At 39.4% G+C, this 18,712-nt stretch overlaps 1 protein-coding gene across 9 annotated transcripts in view; it reads right to left on the reverse strand.

Annotated features, from left to right (window-relative positions):
* Positions 1 to 18,712, reverse strand: part of ANKRD26 (ankyrin repeat domain 26) — a 94,064-nt gene that overhangs the window by 39,332 nt on the left and 36,020 nt on the right. For 7 of the 9 annotated variants that reach the window (XM_045289830.1, XM_045289827.1, XM_045289831.1 and 4 more), the window contains 6 exons: positions 16,524 to 16,684; positions 10,078 to 10,251; positions 8,087 to 8,120; positions 7,659 to 7,785; positions 4,454 to 4,667; positions 1,084 to 1,267 (listed from right to left, as the gene is read on the reverse strand). In XM_045289830.1, coding sequence (XP_045145765.1) covers positions 1,084 to 1,267; positions 4,454 to 4,667; positions 7,659 to 7,785; positions 8,087 to 8,120; positions 10,078 to 10,251; positions 16,524 to 16,684 — 894 coding nt within the window. The remainder of the gene's footprint in view (positions 1 to 1,083; positions 1,268 to 4,453; positions 4,668 to 7,658; positions 7,786 to 8,086; positions 8,121 to 10,077; positions 10,252 to 16,523; positions 16,685 to 18,712) is intronic. The other 2 variants (XM_045289828.1, XM_045289832.1) reach the window with 2 other exon arrangements.

An 18,712-nucleotide genomic window follows, 5' to 3' on the forward strand; every position in this document is an offset into this window, starting at 1 on the left:
ATATATATATGAAAAACTCAGCCGAACACATCTAGTAAATCGCAAGGATCTTTATACTGTATAGATTAAATTCTATTTACAGAAAACCAAAAAGCAAAGGTCGATTCTGACTCAGAGTGATCCTATCAGGCAGGGTAGGTCTGAGGCTGTGAACCTTAATGGGAGCACAAAGCCTCATCTTTCCCTTCGGAACAGCTCATGTGTTCCAATCTTGCTATCAAGACCTCAATATGTAACCCAGTATGCCACCAAACCAAATTAACACACAAACAAAAAACAAGCAAACTCACTGCAATTGAATCCATTCTGACCCACAGCAATGACAGGACAGAACAGACCTGTCACTTTGGGTTTTCAAGAGCCTAACTCTTTAGGAAAGTCTCCTCTTTCTCCCTGGAGCTTCTGGGGGTTTCCGACAGTCACGACATGCCAGGCTCCATAAATACATAAAAGATTGCTAAATTGTCATCGAGCCACAGCACTCCAAACTCACTGCCGCCAAGTCCAGTCCCAGTCATCGTGACAGACAGGCAAGAGCGAGCTGCCCTGTGGGTTTCCAAGTCGGTAAGGTACCTGAGCTCAGAGTGGCTCATGTTTCGGAACTGCTGCTCCTGAGGCCGGAGCCCGACACCCGCAGGGCTCCTTTAGAGCAACAAGAGTTCCTCAATACAGGCAGAGAGCTGGAATACTTGGAAAGAACCTTTCTTATAAATATTTAGCTACGTTTATCATAAAAACCACTTTTATCATAAGAAGTGAGCACATGGTGCAGGACTGGGCAGTGTTTCATTCTGATGTGCAGCAATCATAACAATTTAACCTGTATTTAACATAAAAATGCAAAAGTAACATGCATGTTAATGATGATACTCAATTTACCTTTAATTCCTTCACTTAGAAAAGAATATTGAGCATGAAATCTGTGAATAATTGGAACTAATGAATTACATCAGCTAAAAATATCAGTTCACAATTTGGTGCATCATAAATTGAAACAATATACGTTAAACGAAAGCGCCATCCTAAATAATGTTGATGAAATAACATTAGAAATGAAACATCTCTACCAGGAAATTAGTTTACCTTATTCAAATTGCTTCTTGCAGTCTTCAATTCTAAATCCAGAGTGCTCAGAGTGTGTTCAAGTTGCTGTTTCACCTTAACCTCATTATTATATTCCTCTTCTTTTTGCTTCAACTGAACTTTAGTTACTTCAAATAATATATCAGCATTTCTTCTCTTCTCTTCTTCTTGGGCTAAGGCAAATCTGCATACAGACATGTTTATCTTAAAATTCAATTTGTGCTCTGGTTACATATATGTCTTGGTTTATTATATACAGTTAATAAAATCTGCTTTTGAAATTGTTCTTTCCAAATTGTACTTTCTCATTTCAGTCTCTTCCAAAATTAACATTCTGTCCATTAGTAAAAGTGTTATTATAAGTAGCACATAAATAATTTTTAGATTATCAGAAAAACTAGGGTTGACTGTGATAGTCTTTGATTACTGTACAAAGGCTTAGGGCTAGAAATGAAAAAGGAAGAGTACACCGGCCTACCTGAAACCGAAAGAACGGAAGAACACTTCAAGCCTTGAGTTACTATCTTGGAAGATATTATGGGCAAAATACTGAATGATGCAGGAAGCATCAGGAAAAGATGGAAATGTCCCTGTACCCCAAAGAACGAGTTAACATTCCACCATTGCAAGAAGTAGCATATGAGCAAAATCCAATGGTACTGAAGGAAGAAATCTAAGCTGCACTGAAGGCACTATTCAAAAACGAGGCTCTAGGACTTGATGGAATACCAACTGAAATGTTTCAACAAGCTGATGAAGTACCAGGAACACTCACTCGTCTATGCCAAGAAATGTGGAAGACAGCTACTTGGCCAACTGACTGGAAGAGATCCATATTAGTACCCACTCCGAAGAAAGGTGACCCAACAGAAGCTCACATGATAAAGCAATATCTTTACTATCACATGCAAGTAAACTTTTGCTGAAGATCATCCAACAATGGTTGCAGCAGTAAGTACATCGACAGGGTTCAGGCCGGATTCAGAAGTGGACTCGGAACAAGGGATATCATTGCTGATGTCAGATGGATCTTGGCTGAAAGCAGAGAATAGCAGAAAGGTGTTTATTTGTGTTTTACTGACTATGCTAAGGCATTGGACTGTATGGATCATAACAATCTATAGATAAGCCTCGAGAAGAATGGGAATTCCACTGGGGAAAGGGAGGAAGGGGGAACTAATGGCAATGATGGATGTATAACCCTCCCCGTGGGGGACAAGTAACATAGATGTGGGTAAAGGAACACAGCAAACACTGTAAAACGTGAAAATAATAATAATATACAATTTATTAAGGGCTCATGAGGGTGGGAGAGTAGGTGAGAGAGGGAAAACACAGGAACTGATATCAAAGGGCTCAAGTAGAAAGATAATGTTTTGAAAATGATTTTGGCAACATATGCACAAGTTTGCTTGATATAATTGATTGTTATAATATCTGTAAGAGCCCCCAATAAAATGTTTTAAAAAGAGAATGAGAATTCCAGAGCACTGCATTGTGCTCATGTGGATCTTGTACATGGATCAAGAGGCAGTTGTGCAAACAGAAGAAGGAAATATGTACAGCATGGATTAAAATCAGGAAATATATGTGTCAGGGTTGTAACCTCTCACCATACTTATTCAGTCTGTATATTGAGCAAGTAATCAGAGATGCTGGACTATATGAAGAAGAATGTGGTAGAAGGGTCAGAGAAAGGCTTATTAACAACCTGAAATATTCAGATGATACAACCTTGCTTGCTGTGCAAGCAAGTGAGGAGGACTTGGAGCACTTGAGGATGAAGATCATGGGTTGCAACTCTCACGATGAATTTTAACTCAAGGTCAAAAAAAGTACATCCTCACAACTGGACCAATAGATAGCATGATTGAAGTTGTTAAGGATTTGGTCTTGCTTGGATCCACAATCAATGCTCATAGAAGCAGTAGTATAGATATCAAAAGACACACTACGTTGGGTTAATCTGCTGCAAAAGGCCTCTTAAAAATAGAGAAAAGCACGGATGCTACTTTGAGAACTAAGGTGTGCCTGACCCATATGCTGTGAAAGCTGGGCAGTGACTAAGGAAGACGGGGACAAATCATGGCATTTGAACTGTGGTGCCAGTGAAAACTATCCACAGTTCTGTGGACTGCCAAAAGAGCCAACAAATCTGTTTTGGAAGAAATATAGCCAGAATGCTCTTTGGAGGCAAGGATGGAGAGACTTTGTCTCGTGTCATCAGGAGAGACCAGTCCCTGGAGAGGGACGCCATGCTTGGAACAGAAGGGAAGAAAAAGAGAGGAAGACCCTCAACAAGAAAGACTGAGTCGTTGCAACCACGGGCTCAAACATGGAAACAATTGCAGGTTGGCACAGGGCCGGACAGTGCTTGTTTTGTTTGTTTGTTCTGTTCACAGGGTTGCTATCAGTTGGAACCTCACAACAAGTTTATAAATGCACGAGAGACAAAATTGATTAAGAATATAACCGTACTTTCTGTTCATTTTACATAACATATATCTGCATATTATAATAAAATATAATACCAGGGTAAGTAGTCTAATATATATTAACCCATACTCTTTTGTATTTCTTCTTTTATAACAATTAAAGTCATCCTATCTTGTTGACTTCTATTTTCATTAATCACCTTTAAATTCCCTTTGGAGCCAAACAGGATCTATATTAATTAATGAAATAATAAAGGTTAACATATGTTTCAACATAGAATTTTGAATGAACTTCATCTATATATGGAGAGCTCTATGGAACAGTTCTATATCCTATGGGGTCACTTTGAACCACAAGACTAGATGAAAAAAGTTTATGTATAAGAAAGATATTTGATAAAATAACAATAACTTTAGTTTACTCTTCTTTCTAGGTATGTTAAGAACAAAACTTCATACATGTAAAAAAATGGTTTTAGTTTGAGAAGTCATTTGGTACTCCATTGATGGAAATCTAAATTAATACAATAAATGTTCTCAAAACATTCTAAAATATATATTTTTAAAGTTCTTATGTTTTAATCAAATAATTTTGTATTGAATATTTTATTAAAAGTAAATAACCAGAAATGTACAAAATAACTAGTAGTATTGAAGAACAATGAAAAAATATAGATTTGGTAAACAACTACTGAGATTCACATACAGTGGATTTCCATATGGCCATTAAAATTATGATTTGGAAAATATATATTTAATTAGTACTAGTCTTAAGGATTTGCTATATTACTTCCAAGAATTTCACACTCCAGAGGACTAAGGATTTCTCTCCCCTATAAAACCTCAGAAGGCAAATTAGCAATGATAAAAATTTTACTTATCTATTGTGTAATACTAAGTAATTCATACATTACTGTGAAATCAAAATTTTATACCTCAAATTGCTGAGTTCTTGTTCCCATTCCATTTTTTCATTCTCCAACTCTACTTTTATTTCTTTTGTTTCTCTTAGCTCCATTTGAAGTGCACAACACTTAGTTTCCATTTGTTTCATTTTTCTTGTGAGTAGTGCACAGTGATTTTTTTTAAGTTCGATTACTCTTTCATAGGAAAGAATTGCATCCTGAATTTTCAACAGATTAAGGGAATCTGTACACAGGGAAAATGAAGATAAAGGTAATATATGTGAGTAATTTTTGGATATGAAGGGCCATGCTGTTTCAGATTCACTTATTCACACATTGAACATATATATACATATGGGGCCCATGATATGTGAAACATTATACTAAGTTATGCAGGTAAAACAGACATGACATCTGGCTCCTGTTTAGCTCACAGTCGACTAGAGGAGAAAAGCAAATAAAATGATAACTATAAATTCATATAGCTGCTCTTAGAAGGCAGAGTACCATCATTATATAAGAAAACATGATTTAGAAACACCAGGGAAGGTTTCCCTGAGCAAGTCATGGCTACCCTGAGAGCCAGAAAATGAGCAGGAAGTAACTAAGCAAAGGGGGAGCATGTGCCCAAGTTTTACTGCAACCAGCTTCCAGCTAACATGGGGTAGCAGGTATTGATTTACCTTCCCACCTGAAAATGGTCAGGGATAAAACAAAGATACATTAATCACTGTTTTTCAAAATGTCAGGCAATGAAGGGATAACGACCCTTGACAGACAGGAAATAGAGGAAGTAAACCTTAAGTATGCCCGGCTCACTGCCTTTATTTAGTGTCCAGGCTGACACAGGAAAAAGGAAGTGAGGTGGAGTCCAGCTGATCACCCGAGTGGAAGAAATGAAGTGGAGCATCCGTGGCAACCCATGTGGGCGGAGATCACAGATCAGAACACTCACTGGGGAAGAGAGAGCAGTACCTAGTAAGAACCTCAGACGAGGCTCCTTGGCTACTGAGAGGGTAATAAACAGTGCAGGAGTATGAAGAAACTATCTGAGGCTTTTGGAAAATAAAACTATTTTGGAAGATTAGAGGAAATGGTGCCTGGTGTTCACCTAGGGCCAAGGATACTGTGTTTCCACTAGCTACCCAGAAACACCCTCTTCATTCACACAAGACACTGAGTAGAGCAGGCAGAAAGTTTTGCCTCAATGGTGAGGAATAATTAGCCCTGGGAAAAATACTGCACATGACCTGCCCACCAAATAATAAAAGCAAAAGCTGGAAGGATTAAACTGTCTGCTTCCACAAAGTTCTATTCTGTCCTACAGGGTTGCTATGGGTCTGAACTGACTTCAAGGGCAGTGGCTTTTCAACGGTAAAATCAATAAATGCTGGCATCCAATCACAGTTTACTAAGTACACAAAGAGGCAGGAGGAGGAACACACACACACACACACACACACAAAGAGAGCGAGAGAGAGTGAGAAGTGAGAACCTGACCCAGAGCTATCATGAGTGTCAGAATTACAAGAGAAGACTATTAAGTTATTATAACTCTATTCTATCTTTAAAAAAAACCTCAAGTCAAGCTAGAAGAAATATGCAAATCATAGTGTCACAGATAAAAAATGTACTGTATGGGAATAAAAACTGATTAGACATTGCAAAAGAAAATAGTAGTAAATGGGAAATAACAATATTGAAGCAGCTAATATACACGTTCCCAGAGAGGTGGAACAGGAGATAGGAAATAAATTTTTAAAGAAAAAAATACCCCAAATGTTCCAAACTTAACAAATACTATAATCCCAGAGATCCAGTGAGCTCAACAAGAGAGGGGAATAAAAAACGTGTTACCTACTGAGGTACAAAGATAAGGAGGTATGAGGTTTTGTCAAAAAAAATGTGTGCTTTCCTTCCCAACACACATCCTGAAGACAAATGGGTGCATAAGCAAATGTGGTGAAGAAAACTGATGGTGCCCGGCTATCAAAAGGCTTGAAGGTAAAGAAGTGGCCATCTAGCTCAGAAGCAACAAAGCCCACATGGAAGAAGCACACCAGCCTGTGTGACCACGAGGTGTTGAAGGGATCAGGTATCAAGCATCAAAGAACAAAAAATCATATCATTGTGAATGAGGTGGAGTGCAGATTGGGGACCCAAAACCCATCTGTAGGCAACTGGACACCCCCTTACAGAAGGGTCACGGGGAGGAGACGAGCCAGTCAGGGTGCAGTCTAGCAACAACAATTGTATATTGTTGAAAATATACAATATACAATTGCTAGAAATATACAATTTTCCTTTAGTTCTTAAATGCTTCCTCCTTTTCCCCCACTATCATGATCCCAATTCTACCTTACAAATCTGGCTAGGCCAGAGGATGTACACTGGGAATCCAGGACAAATGATCCCTTCAGGATCAGTGGCGAGAGTGGTGATACTGGGAGGGTGGAGGGAGAGTGGGGTAAAAAGGGGGAACCTATTACAAGGATCTACATACAACCTCTTCTGTGGGGGATGGACAACAGAAAAGTGGGTGAAGGGAGACGTCAGACAGTGTAAGATATGACAAAATAATAATTTATAAATCATCAAGGGCTCATGAGGGAGTGGGGAGCAGGGAGGGAGGGGGGGAAATGAGGAGCTGGTACCAAGGGTTCAAGTAGAAAGCAAAGGTTTTGAGAATGACGAGGGCAAAAAATGTACAAATGTGCTATATGGATTGTGATAAGAGTTGTATGAACCCCCAATAAAATGATTTTTTTAAAAGGTGTGCTTTATCATGTCCATTCTACCTCACTGCAGCTGCTGAAAACAAAAAGCTCTTGCAGAAAAAAGTATATGGAATGATGAGACGTATACAATTACAGCAGAAGTTTTTAAAGAATGTGACCTGTTCATATCTGAAATTTTAAAAATATCTAATAATCATGGTAGCCACCTTGACCATGACTTAGGGAGGCAGAGAAAAGTGGTCTGAGGTGACTGCAGTATTCGAAGCAGAGAAGAAAAGCAAAGGCAACAAGACGGCTGGCAGTCCCACAAACACGGAGTAAAGTACAGCGGAAACGAGGGCGGCGCCTCGGCTCAGTGTGCACACCAGCTCTCGCTGTAATTTCACGTAGACACCTTTCTGAGATGAACAGCCCACCAAGCTGCAGCGCTAAACAAAGTGTCCATGCAATACTGCAGGTAAACATAAAAAGGCTCTGTATTTATAGAGCGCTCTTACCATTACAACTCATGGCAAGTTGCTCCAGTAGCGTCACCGAGTTCGGTAGCACACAGTCCTCTGAGGCCGTTTCAGAGGTCAGAGACCAGCACTCGTCGTCCTGCACACAACCCATGTTCTTCGAGACCTATGGAATAAATAAATAAGTGAATGTCCCTCAAATATTTATACTATATGCTAAATTTAGAGAGGTAGTAAATATCCACTTTTTTATAAGAACAGAATCAAACTCTCTGTACTTTTTTGAAGTAACTGATTTTTATCAAAAGATGTTTTATTAATGTCTACTGTTTCTTTTTCTTTTTTTTTTATGTCTACTGTTTCTATATTACCTTTTCAAATTAAACATTATTTTTCGTTTTACCCTTAATAAATGCATTTTGTTCAGCTACAGAACAATATTTTTAGTAATTTACTTTTTACCCTACCTTGGTCTTCATATCAGATGTTTTCTTTGCAGGCCTAAAAGACAAATTCTTATTTTTAGGCAGATATTTAAAAGTAAAATACAAATAAGATCTCAAGCTATTGCTTTCAATATAAAATTCCTGCATTTAGAGCTTATTTCTCTTGTTCATAAGAAAGTTGACAGGCTATTTAAAATATACTATTCTATTTTCTACATTGAGAATTAAACTATAAGTAGAAAGAGTAATATTAAAGGAAAAGGAAAGTATGTTTAATATCTCCACCATAAAAAGTCTTAAACTTAGATCTAGCTTTCTGACAAAGAGAAGAAAAGCCATAATGTAATTTGTAAGATTTGATAGGAAAAAATGTCAGGTTGTTTTCTTGTTGCTGCCTACAATAAAAGCAAGCTTTTACTGGTGCTAAGTCCCATTTGGAAATTATTACTTAAGTTATTAAGTGGAGCTCCTCTCTTTTTATTGAGAAATTCTCTTAATAATGATGCCCTTAGTTAGCTTTTAGAGGACTTAACTATGCATTGTTCTAAGCACATTACATTCTTAACTTATTTTGATTGTCATGATAATTCTATTAAAATATTCAGTATTTTACCAAAGAAGAAACCGGCACAGAGGGGCTGAGTCACTTGCCTGGAGTCACGGTTGAACAGAAAAATAAGCGGAACTACAGCCCAAGAACTCAGTTCCAAAGCACGTCTTTCATAAGAATGCTGTTATAGCAATAATTATTTTTAAGTGCTTTTAAGTAGTAGATAGCAAGTGAAGCTAAATTGTTACTCCATCTCTGGTTAGACTTACAAATAATACTTTCAGAATCCTAAAAATAAATATTTTTAATAAAAAGACTTTATAACTAGGTAAAGTTAAAAACCATTTTCAGAAGAAACACATTACCAAGCATTCCCTCATTCAGAGGTCTATTCATGCATTCGTCAAATACTGAGCATCGAATAAGTGTTAATGACAGGTACGAGGGACCTTCTCATTGCGCTTTGGAACTTTGCAATCCCAAAATAGTAATTTATAATAGATGGCTCCCAGAGACTAAATAACAATTAAGTTGATATAACCTGTTATTTTAGAGTACCTTTATAAAAATCACAATCATTCATGATGATTCTGTCAGGGGGGTACAAAATCAAAGAATCAAGGAATGATTAAATTCTGTGGCCCACATGCTTGTATGCTTAGTATTACATATTATAAATTCTATATATGATAATATAGTTTTAAATTATCATCTGCATATGCAATTATCCAAGAATACGCCATTCTGAACCATTTGAGTGAACAACTTCTTACCAACAATCTATATACATGGAGGCTCCAAAAGTTTGTGGAAAAATTCCATGATCTTCCATTCCATTTTTCCACCAACTCTTTGAAGCCTCATTATATATAAAAAGAAAAGAAAAACATAGGGCAGGACCAAAACATATTAATTGTTAGCACTAGTAAATCTTTCAAGGATAATCTAGCTAACAACAATGAATACGAGAAAGAAGATAATGTTCCAAACTGATTGTGGTGATAACTGCCCAACTCTTCTACTATAATTCAACTATTACACTGTATATGAATTATATGCCAATAAAACTATTAAAATGAAGCAATAAAATCAGGAAGCTTTCTGGAAATACAAATAAAATTAAACCTGATAAGCATGTCCTCAATTGAATCTCATCAGCCTTCACTCAAATATCTCCCATCTTAAGATAAATAAAACAGAAAATAAACTCTCTTAAATCCTGTCTCATTCAGTTACTACCCAATTCTCTCCAGCCGTTCCTCACAAGTATATCTGCAAGTGCCAAGTGCAGTGGGCTTCCATGTCTGCCAAGCACTGAGCACGCTCCTTATCAAAGCCACTTGTTCTCATTTCAGTGAATTTTTCACCAGTACTTGAAATAATTTGTATTTTTTTGCTGTTTTATTTCCAGAAAAGGTACAAGCATTCCTTTGTGGGAAAATACAGAATTCATATTGTTTACCTTCCTTCCTCCTGATCAGTTTCGCTGAAACTGCTGTCAGGAGTATTCACTTCTGGAAGAACACCACACAGCACATTAGCCTTCTCCACCACGGGTGTAACTGCAGATGAGGTTGGGGTCCAATTTTGACTTTCATATTTCTTTACTTCCAACATAGGCAAGTCAAGACTACTACTTAAAAAAACCCACAAAAAACACACAATGTTTTCTAATTACTCTGACAAAATATTCATGCAAACAATGCAAACATGAGTAATTAACTAAAGCTAACATCCAGATGGTCAACAATCATATGAAGAAATGCTGTGTTCATAAGCTATAAGAGAAATACAAATTAAAACGATGAGCTAGCACCTCACATTGACACCTTAACAAAATTTAAAATAAATACATAAATGCTGGAGAGGATGTGGACAGACTGAATGCTCATACATTGCTGGTGCAATTGCAGAATTGTACAGCCGCTATGGAAAACAGGATGTCGCTTCCTTAAACAAATACAAAGGATTTATGATCCTGTGACCCCTCTACTGGGTATATACCCTAAAGAAATAAGAACAAAACACACACATATATAGGCACACCCATGTCTATTACAGCCATTTCTATTACAGCAAGAAGGAAACAATCAAAATCGATATCTGTAGAGCAATGTGTGCATGAACATTGGTATATTCACGCAATGGAATATTATCCGTCCTTAAAAAAACAATGATGAGTCTGTCAAACATCTTATGACATGGACAACATTGTAAGACATTATACTCGCAAAGTTAGTCAATCTCATAAAGATTAAAGAGTTCATATCATCACTATCATAACAGGGAAAAGAAGAAAACTGGATTTCAAAGCAGAGAAAAGACTATCATGAGGCCAGGGTCGTGGGGCAAGGAGGGGAGAGACAAAGAGGTAAGGAGGGAAGGTGGGTAGGGAAAGGAAATAGAAAGATGGAGAAGGAGAGAGAACCACATACGAGGGGGATGCTATTGGGATATCGTCACTCTTGATATCACGGGCTGTGCAACTACATACAGTATGTTTCTCTTCGAATGTGTTACATTCCACATAGAAGAGGGGAATAAATAACAACAGTAAGGATTTTTTTAATTAAGAGAGACTGAGGCCAGAGTCTTAAAAACCCTCTAGATTCCTTAACTTCAGATCTCAATTCTGGACTGAGCAGTAATAAAAGGAGCAAAAGTAATACTGAAACGGACTTAAACTTCTTTTGTGAGACACGAGCAAGTTTCAAACAAACAAACAAAAAGTTATTAAGTTCCAACTACACACAAAGAAATACACATCCCCTGCTCCAAAAGGTAAGTGGATATGCAATAACGATATATGATATGGTAATTAAGAGTGGACAAATGAAAACTTAAGATTTGAGTGCAAGAAAGTCTTTAAAGAAGAGGTAATGCCTGACAGAGGAAGCTGGCCAGGCAAAGTGAGAGGAATCCATTCTACTGGCACATGAGAAAGCGAGCGCAGGCATTAGGCACGTGTTATTATGTCTGTCAAGAAACTTGGATTACCCCAGGGAAGCGAGCAGTGAGAGATGAGTCAGAAAAGAAAGTGAGGAACATTCTGATTACTAAATTCAGAGTCTGGGGCTCACTGCCTACATCGATGTTCTCAGACAAAGAAGTAATCACTGTGATTTCAGCTCTACTTTGGGTTTTGCCATTTAAATACGACGGCAAATCATGGAGCACCGCTTTAGAATCACAGAAACGTTTACTTCACAAAAATATCAAACTGGGAAGCTATTGTTTCTTGCCGTATCCGCATGTAGGTCTCTAGACATTTGGAGGTGGGGTATCCATCTCCCTAACCCTTCCCCAAAGAATGCCTTAGGCTTTGGTTGACACCGTGTGCACATGGCAGTTTCAGCACCCTCAAGGTCTCACCGCCTGTTCCTTTAACGGGTGCTTCCGGGACCCTCCTCTGGAGCACACAGCCTGCAGAGCGCACAGCGCTCCTACCCCAGCCTCAGCAGATCCCTTGGAAGTCACTGTTTTTGACTCTACTTTCTCGTTCTTCCTTTTTTTCTTTTTTGGATAAACAAGTGTGTTGGTAAATGTAGTCGACATACATAATTGACCTAAAAACTTCCATTAGGAGGAGAAATTTTGAAATCACTGTGAAGGCCAGCTCTCTGTATTTTCCCTGGATTGTGCACCAGATGTAGCCTAGGCCACTTCAGCTGGAGCCATATGCCCCTCCCCCAGCAAGCTTACTCTAGGGATTCATACAAACCCCACAAGGAAAGAAGTGCAATTGGGGTTCCTCTTCGCTGGGGAGACTCAGCCTACAAATGAGACCAACCACACAGACAACAAGCTGCACTTGCCTAGTTCTAGAGATTAGTAACAATGACGCTGCTGTGAATGACTGGCGTATTCTAGAGCCCTTATAAATAACACCCCCATTCGTGTCCACTTTATCAGCTAGAGGGCCAGTTAGCCTGTGGTGGAATGAGGCTGATGCAAGGCAGAACCAGGCAGAGCATCTCCCCACTAGGAAATCACACACAGTCTCCTTAGAAGCCCAAGAGCTGCACTGTAAAACCTCACTGCCTTCAAGGCGATGCGACCCTATCAGGCAGGGTACCTTACGCCTGTAGCTCTGGACACAAGTGGAAAGCCTCCTCTTTCTCTCCTTTACATCTGCTGGCCATGCGATTAGCAGCCCCACAGGAAACCATCTAGGGTTACATGTGCTCCTCAACATGTGTGGATGTAAACGTTTCATTTTAAACTGTTGACACTACAGTATGTTAAGTCGCTATTATAAATGCACAGTGTACTTGATAGCGTCCAGGCTTACTTTTCTTTCTACGGAAACTGTAAGTGACACTTGCATCCCTTCACGCTGGAAGAAGCCCACTTTCTGTCAGAGTGATGTACAATCAGACTCGACAGCCCCAACTGCTAAACACTTGCATCAAGCCATAACCAGTTTTATTGCAAAACGACCCTGCGCACCTTCATTATCGATTCCAGTTCCTTAATAGCTACCCAACAAGTCATCAACATGCAGAATCACGCCTGTGAGAAGCTGGACGGGTCACTCGTCCCCTCTGCTGATCAGCACTGAGCAAGTGTCCGCAGCACCGAGGACTGTGAACACTCGCTTTTCACACGCATCCTAAATGACTTCAGTCCAAATGCAACACATCATAAACAATTTCTTACCAAAAAGCCACGATGTAAAACAAAGTGTTTTACTACAAAACACCATAAAAGCAACCGCTTGCTAAGGCGTGCTCCTACGGTATCCGGAAGCCAACCGGATGTCTTTGGGTATGATGGTACCTCTCTTGGTGTGGAAGGCACACGGATTCGTGTCTCTGAATAAGCCCACCAGGTCCGCTGCACCGGCCCCCTGCCGCGCTCTGGACCCTCAAGTGCGTCTTGCAGGCCTGAGTGCGGCCCTGCAGCAGCGAGCCGGCAGTTGGTGGACTTCTGTTAGCGGCGGATCTCGCGCAGTGCCGCCTACCCCACGCGCTTGTACCAGTGAGACTTCTTCACCCCGCCCGTTAAGGAGTGCGTGATGGCCAGCTGCGTGCAGGGCGCGGTCACCCTGCCTCCGGCCAAACAAATACCGACGCCCAGCCCCTCTGGGACACCCGCGTGTCCGCTGCCGTGGAGAGTCGCCGTCACCAAGGGAGGAAAGACGCGCCTCCAGCCAATGACTGACCAAGGCACTCCGTGCTCTCCCCCCGGCAGTCTAAGGAGACTAAGACAAGTATTACTGAGGGAGATCGGCGAGAACGGGGCTCTGGGGAGGGATGTTTTTCCCATCAGAGTAACGCCTCCTCATTTTTCAAAGGTAGCAAGGGCTGTCTGATGAGTCTTTTGCTGTGAGCCCTTATGGTACTCCCCCGACAGCCCTGCTTTTGCCCCGTCAATCTTCTTTTTGTTCCCTCAAACTCAAAGAATATTTAAAAGGAGCATGATTTAGGTCCTTTGAAAATTCCAAGACTGCCATTTTGGCATGAAGTAAATCAAAGAAAGCAGAATTCTTTGGTGAAGATGTCAACACCACCTTCCAAAGTATATAGACATACAGTTGGCAGTAACAGAGTTCACACAAATACGTTTCCTACAAAACAAAGCGTGTGCCTTGTTGAACGTATAAGTGTTAAGTAGACCTTAACCCAATTCACAGTCAAAACTTAACACGGAGAGCAGACCGAGTGACGCCATGTCAAGCAACAACAGCTTCACACTTTAATATGACTGCTAATAAAGCTTCCTGTGATCGTGTAAAAATACTTTTTGATTGACTCTCATATTCTTATAAAAGATGTACGGCCCCTTTCTAAACAAATAAAACATCAAAGACACTCCAAGGTGTTTGAAGGAGTAACTGAATGGATAGAGTTGCAGTTGGATGAAGAAGACGGACTGTATCATGGCCGGTTTGAGGCAGAACAGGAGTAGCTTCTTCGAGATGCCCACCACTCCCCATCAGCGATCCAAACAGATGGCAAGTAGGCAGTGGAGACTCAGCTCTGGGAACCAGGACTACATACCCAAGGGATGGGAAAACTGCTCAAGGACTGAGCTTGAGACGCTCAATGTTTCAAAGGCACGTGATGAGAAAGAACCAGAGAAAGAGACTGAGATGGAGCCAGACAGAGTGGAAAGGCAGGAGGAAAACCAGGAGGTTGAAGGACATCCTTGAAGCCACGCAAATAAAGCTTTTGAAGAAGGAACAATTTTACATCTGATCAAATAGTGTTGATTGCTTAGGTAAAAGGAGGTTTTTAACAGGATCTTGTTTTAGCAGAGGTCAATCTACCATCTGTTTTTGCAAATAAAGTTTTATGAGCACAGCGCCACATCTATTATTAATTTATTACTTAAGGCTGGTTTTGCTGTACGACAGCAGAGACCTAAGGTCCCTCAAAGTCTAAAGAATGTGCTATCTGGCCCTTTACCAAAAAAGTATACTATCCCTCATACTGAAATGTTTAAACCAAATAAGGAACACACTACCATACATAATCTCTTATAAATATTCAGATTACTTTGAGGAAGTAACACACAGGAGCAAAAGCAAAAATCTAATAATCGCAATTTTGCTCATAACCAAGAAGAGTAACAATATAGCATGCAGCTTCACTTTACAACTGAATAGATATTAGAAGTATTCTAACAAAAATTTGTGTCAGATGTCATAAAGTCAAATTATTTAGATATATTTTAATTGTGAACAATTTGTATACTAAAAATGTATATCTTTTAAAATATCTGCATAGTACATTCTTTTAAGCATATGACAGCTTAATTATTTCATTATTGATGGATATTTTTTAAGACTACCTCCACTTTTTTGATATGACAACACTATAAATACCCTTAACCTATGAGTAACATATTTAGATAAATATCCTTAACCTATATGGATATGACAGATCTTAAATATATACAAAAATTTCATAATTATCTATCATATTAAACAAGAGAACTGCAAAGAGTATGTAGAAAATGTCCCTTATCTTAAACAGGAAGCAATAGGCAGAGGGTAGACAGGTAACTTGGGAGAAGGGAAGGCAGTATTTGATATGAGGGAGAAGAGAAGCTGGAGTCCAGGGAGGGGCAGGACAAGCTACTGGAAGTGGGGATAAGTAGTTAAGTTGTTGAAAATAGTATTATTTGAAATGTAAAAAAAAAAGAAAAAGAAATGTAAGCCCCTACCTTATTAACATTAAACGTTTTTAAAATTGTCCCCTATCTTTTAATACCACTTTTCACAACCTCTTAGAAGCCTCTCCTATATTATCTACCCCAAATAAACCTACTGCTATCAAGCTGATTACAATTCAGAGTGACCCTCAAGGACTGAGGAGACCGAGTGCTCTGTAGATTTCCGTGGCTGCAATTGACAGACGTCAACTGACTGCTAGGTCTTCTCTCCCAGAGAGCGGCTAGTAAATTTAAACTGTCGACCTTTGGGGTTGGCTGTCAAGCGATTAAACCACTGTGTCACCAGGGCTCCTTAGATAATGTATACTCAACATACACATGTGTGTCTACACAAGTACACAGTTTTCTGTATGATCTAGACCCAGAAGCAAAACTGCTGGCTTAAAGAGATGTCGCATTTAAAATTTTTATCTACTACTAAATTATCTGCCAAAAATAAGTTGCCTGTGTGATATGTCAGCGTATAAGAGAAGGCCGATTCTGTCAGATTTTCCATTGTAAGGTTATTACCATTTCATAATAAAAAGGAAAACTAGTTTGGTTTTAATAAAATATGATTGCAAAAGGTGCTTCAACATTATGTTACTTTGCCCTCGTCTGATTAGGAGGCAAGAGTTAACATCTCCAGTCAACTTGTAACATTTATTTATCATAAACCCAGGCCCCAAATATAATTTGTTTTATAGGAAAATAACAACCCCCGACTGTCAAATATTTCTGTAGACTTACCCATCAGAATCTTCATTCTCCTCAACAGGAAATCGTTTACCAGTTTCTTCACTCTTTCCTTTTTTAATTAACCCATCATCATCAAAGTCAGCAGCTAACTGATGTGTGTTTTCTGGTCCTTTCCGTGTACTGCTTTTGACCTTATTCTTTTCTTCCCGAACCTTCCATGAAAGTGTACAATTGTCATTATTGCACTCAATAAAAAGAGCTTTTATGTTTTTGTTAATCTTATCATTTGACTCTGAGATTACTTGTGATTACTTTAAACAATAAACTATTTTTGTGTACTTAATTTTATCACAATTGGTCACTGGAATATCATAAACATCCTCTTCACTTCTGCTTAGAGTAAAAAAGAACTTCTAAAAGCTTCAAAGAGATCTTTCTTGATTCTGCACTTACTCATATCCACTCTTTACTAACATTTTCAACCCCACGTGATTGGCAGGCACACAGAAAGAAAAGAAGACGATACAAAGTGTGTCCTCTGTTGCCTGGAACCTCTTCGTTTGACAGCGAGAAGTTTGCCCAGCTGAGGGGCACCAGCACTGCCGGCTGCGGTCACGGGGATGGAGCTTTGGCTTGCTGCACTACACAGCCCACCCCCACCTCTGCCTGCAATGCCTTTTCCAAGTCTCCCTTCCTTTCTTTTCCCATTTGGTTCCTGGGAATAGCAAAGGAGTGAAGGTACTCATTGCATGACAGAAGGGCATAGGAGACAGAGTGGATCCTGGCTGGCTGGTTAGTTAAGGATTCGGGAGAAAGAGGACTGCTTCCTCAGCTTCCCCTTCACTAACCATAAAACGTTGCAGCTGGAGGGTATAATAGTAATTAGCTACTATTGTTTCACAATCTACTGATGTTGGGGTTAAATCCAGAAAGGTGAAATGACTCATCCAAATGTGCTTAAAATGAAATTACCCAGCATTTTATGGCATCAAAACAGATGAATCAATTTTATAATCCTGAATTCAATATATTAATCAGATAAATGCATCCAATTAATGACACCAACAAATGATAGGTGTGACTTTGGTAATGTAATCTAAAACCTTAGAAAGGGCTTCCACCTGCCTTTTATTTTAATGGAAAATGGTTGTAGATGTTTTTATAGCTTTAAAATTAGTTCACATTTGGCAGCAAAGTTCAAAAACTCATAAAATAACAAATGCAGGAGAGAGTGTCAAAGAGTGTCAAACCCTCAGCCACTGCTAATGATTCTGGAAGAATGTGCATCCCCTGGAGGAATGCGACAGCATGTCCTCCAACAGCTGGGAAGGGCAATTCCACACCTTCCAGCATCCCTCTGCTGAGTAAATACCCGGATGAAGTAAGAGACATAGAGCGCAACACTGTGCACAACAGCGAGAAGCTGGACACAAGCTAAATGCCCTCCGTGGAAGAGCGGGTAAATAAACCTCGCTACATACAACAATGGGAGGCGATCAACTACCAGAGAAAAAGGATAACATTGCCGAGTACTCCATGGCAAGGGTGGACCAGGAAAACACTGTGCTGAGTAAAAGTAGTCAACTACAAACGGGGCAGATACTCTATGAGACCACTGTTACAAAGGAAACTTAAAATGGAGATTTTTATAACAGAAGCATATGTTGATGGCTGGAGATGGGAGGAGCGCAAAGGCGGGAAGGGAAAGGAGAGGACGGAGGGGAGGCAGGTGCTACCTGGGATAAAGGGGAAGAAGGGGAAGGTGGTATTCCAAGAGAGGGAGAGAAAAAGTCTGAGGTGGAGGGCAGGGCAACTATTGAGGGATTGATAAATGATTTCAATTGTTGAAGACACAATGTATGATTAGAAATGTAAACCTCCAAAAGTGACAGAGGAAGGGTCAATTTATTGGTTTTCTTTTCAGATGTTATTCCTGTTGGGCTGCATGTTTTTACAATATTTCTACCCTTCCACAATCAAGTATGGACAATGAAAAACTAGAAAATAATTAAAATTTAACTTTTAAGCTTTTAAATGTCTTACTGACTTGTACCTGAGAAGTGAAAACTAAAGTATGAGGAAATAACATGAACCAGTAAACTAAGTTTGTCACTGTTCAGACTAAATGCAATTCATTACACAGCCAATCTAACAAATATTTGTTTGGAGATGACTGTTAATATTGCAAATGCTTTTTTTGTCTAAAAAAATTTGACCTCATCATATCTTAAATTGTGAGC

This window comes from Echinops telfairi, unplaced genomic scaffold (assembly GCF_000313985.2).
Source record: "Echinops telfairi isolate 266 unplaced genomic scaffold, ASM31398v2 ScPeMD7_31;HRSCAF=116, whole genome shotgun sequence".
NCBI lineage: Eukaryota > Metazoa > Chordata > Mammalia > Afrosoricida > Tenrecidae > Echinops > Echinops telfairi.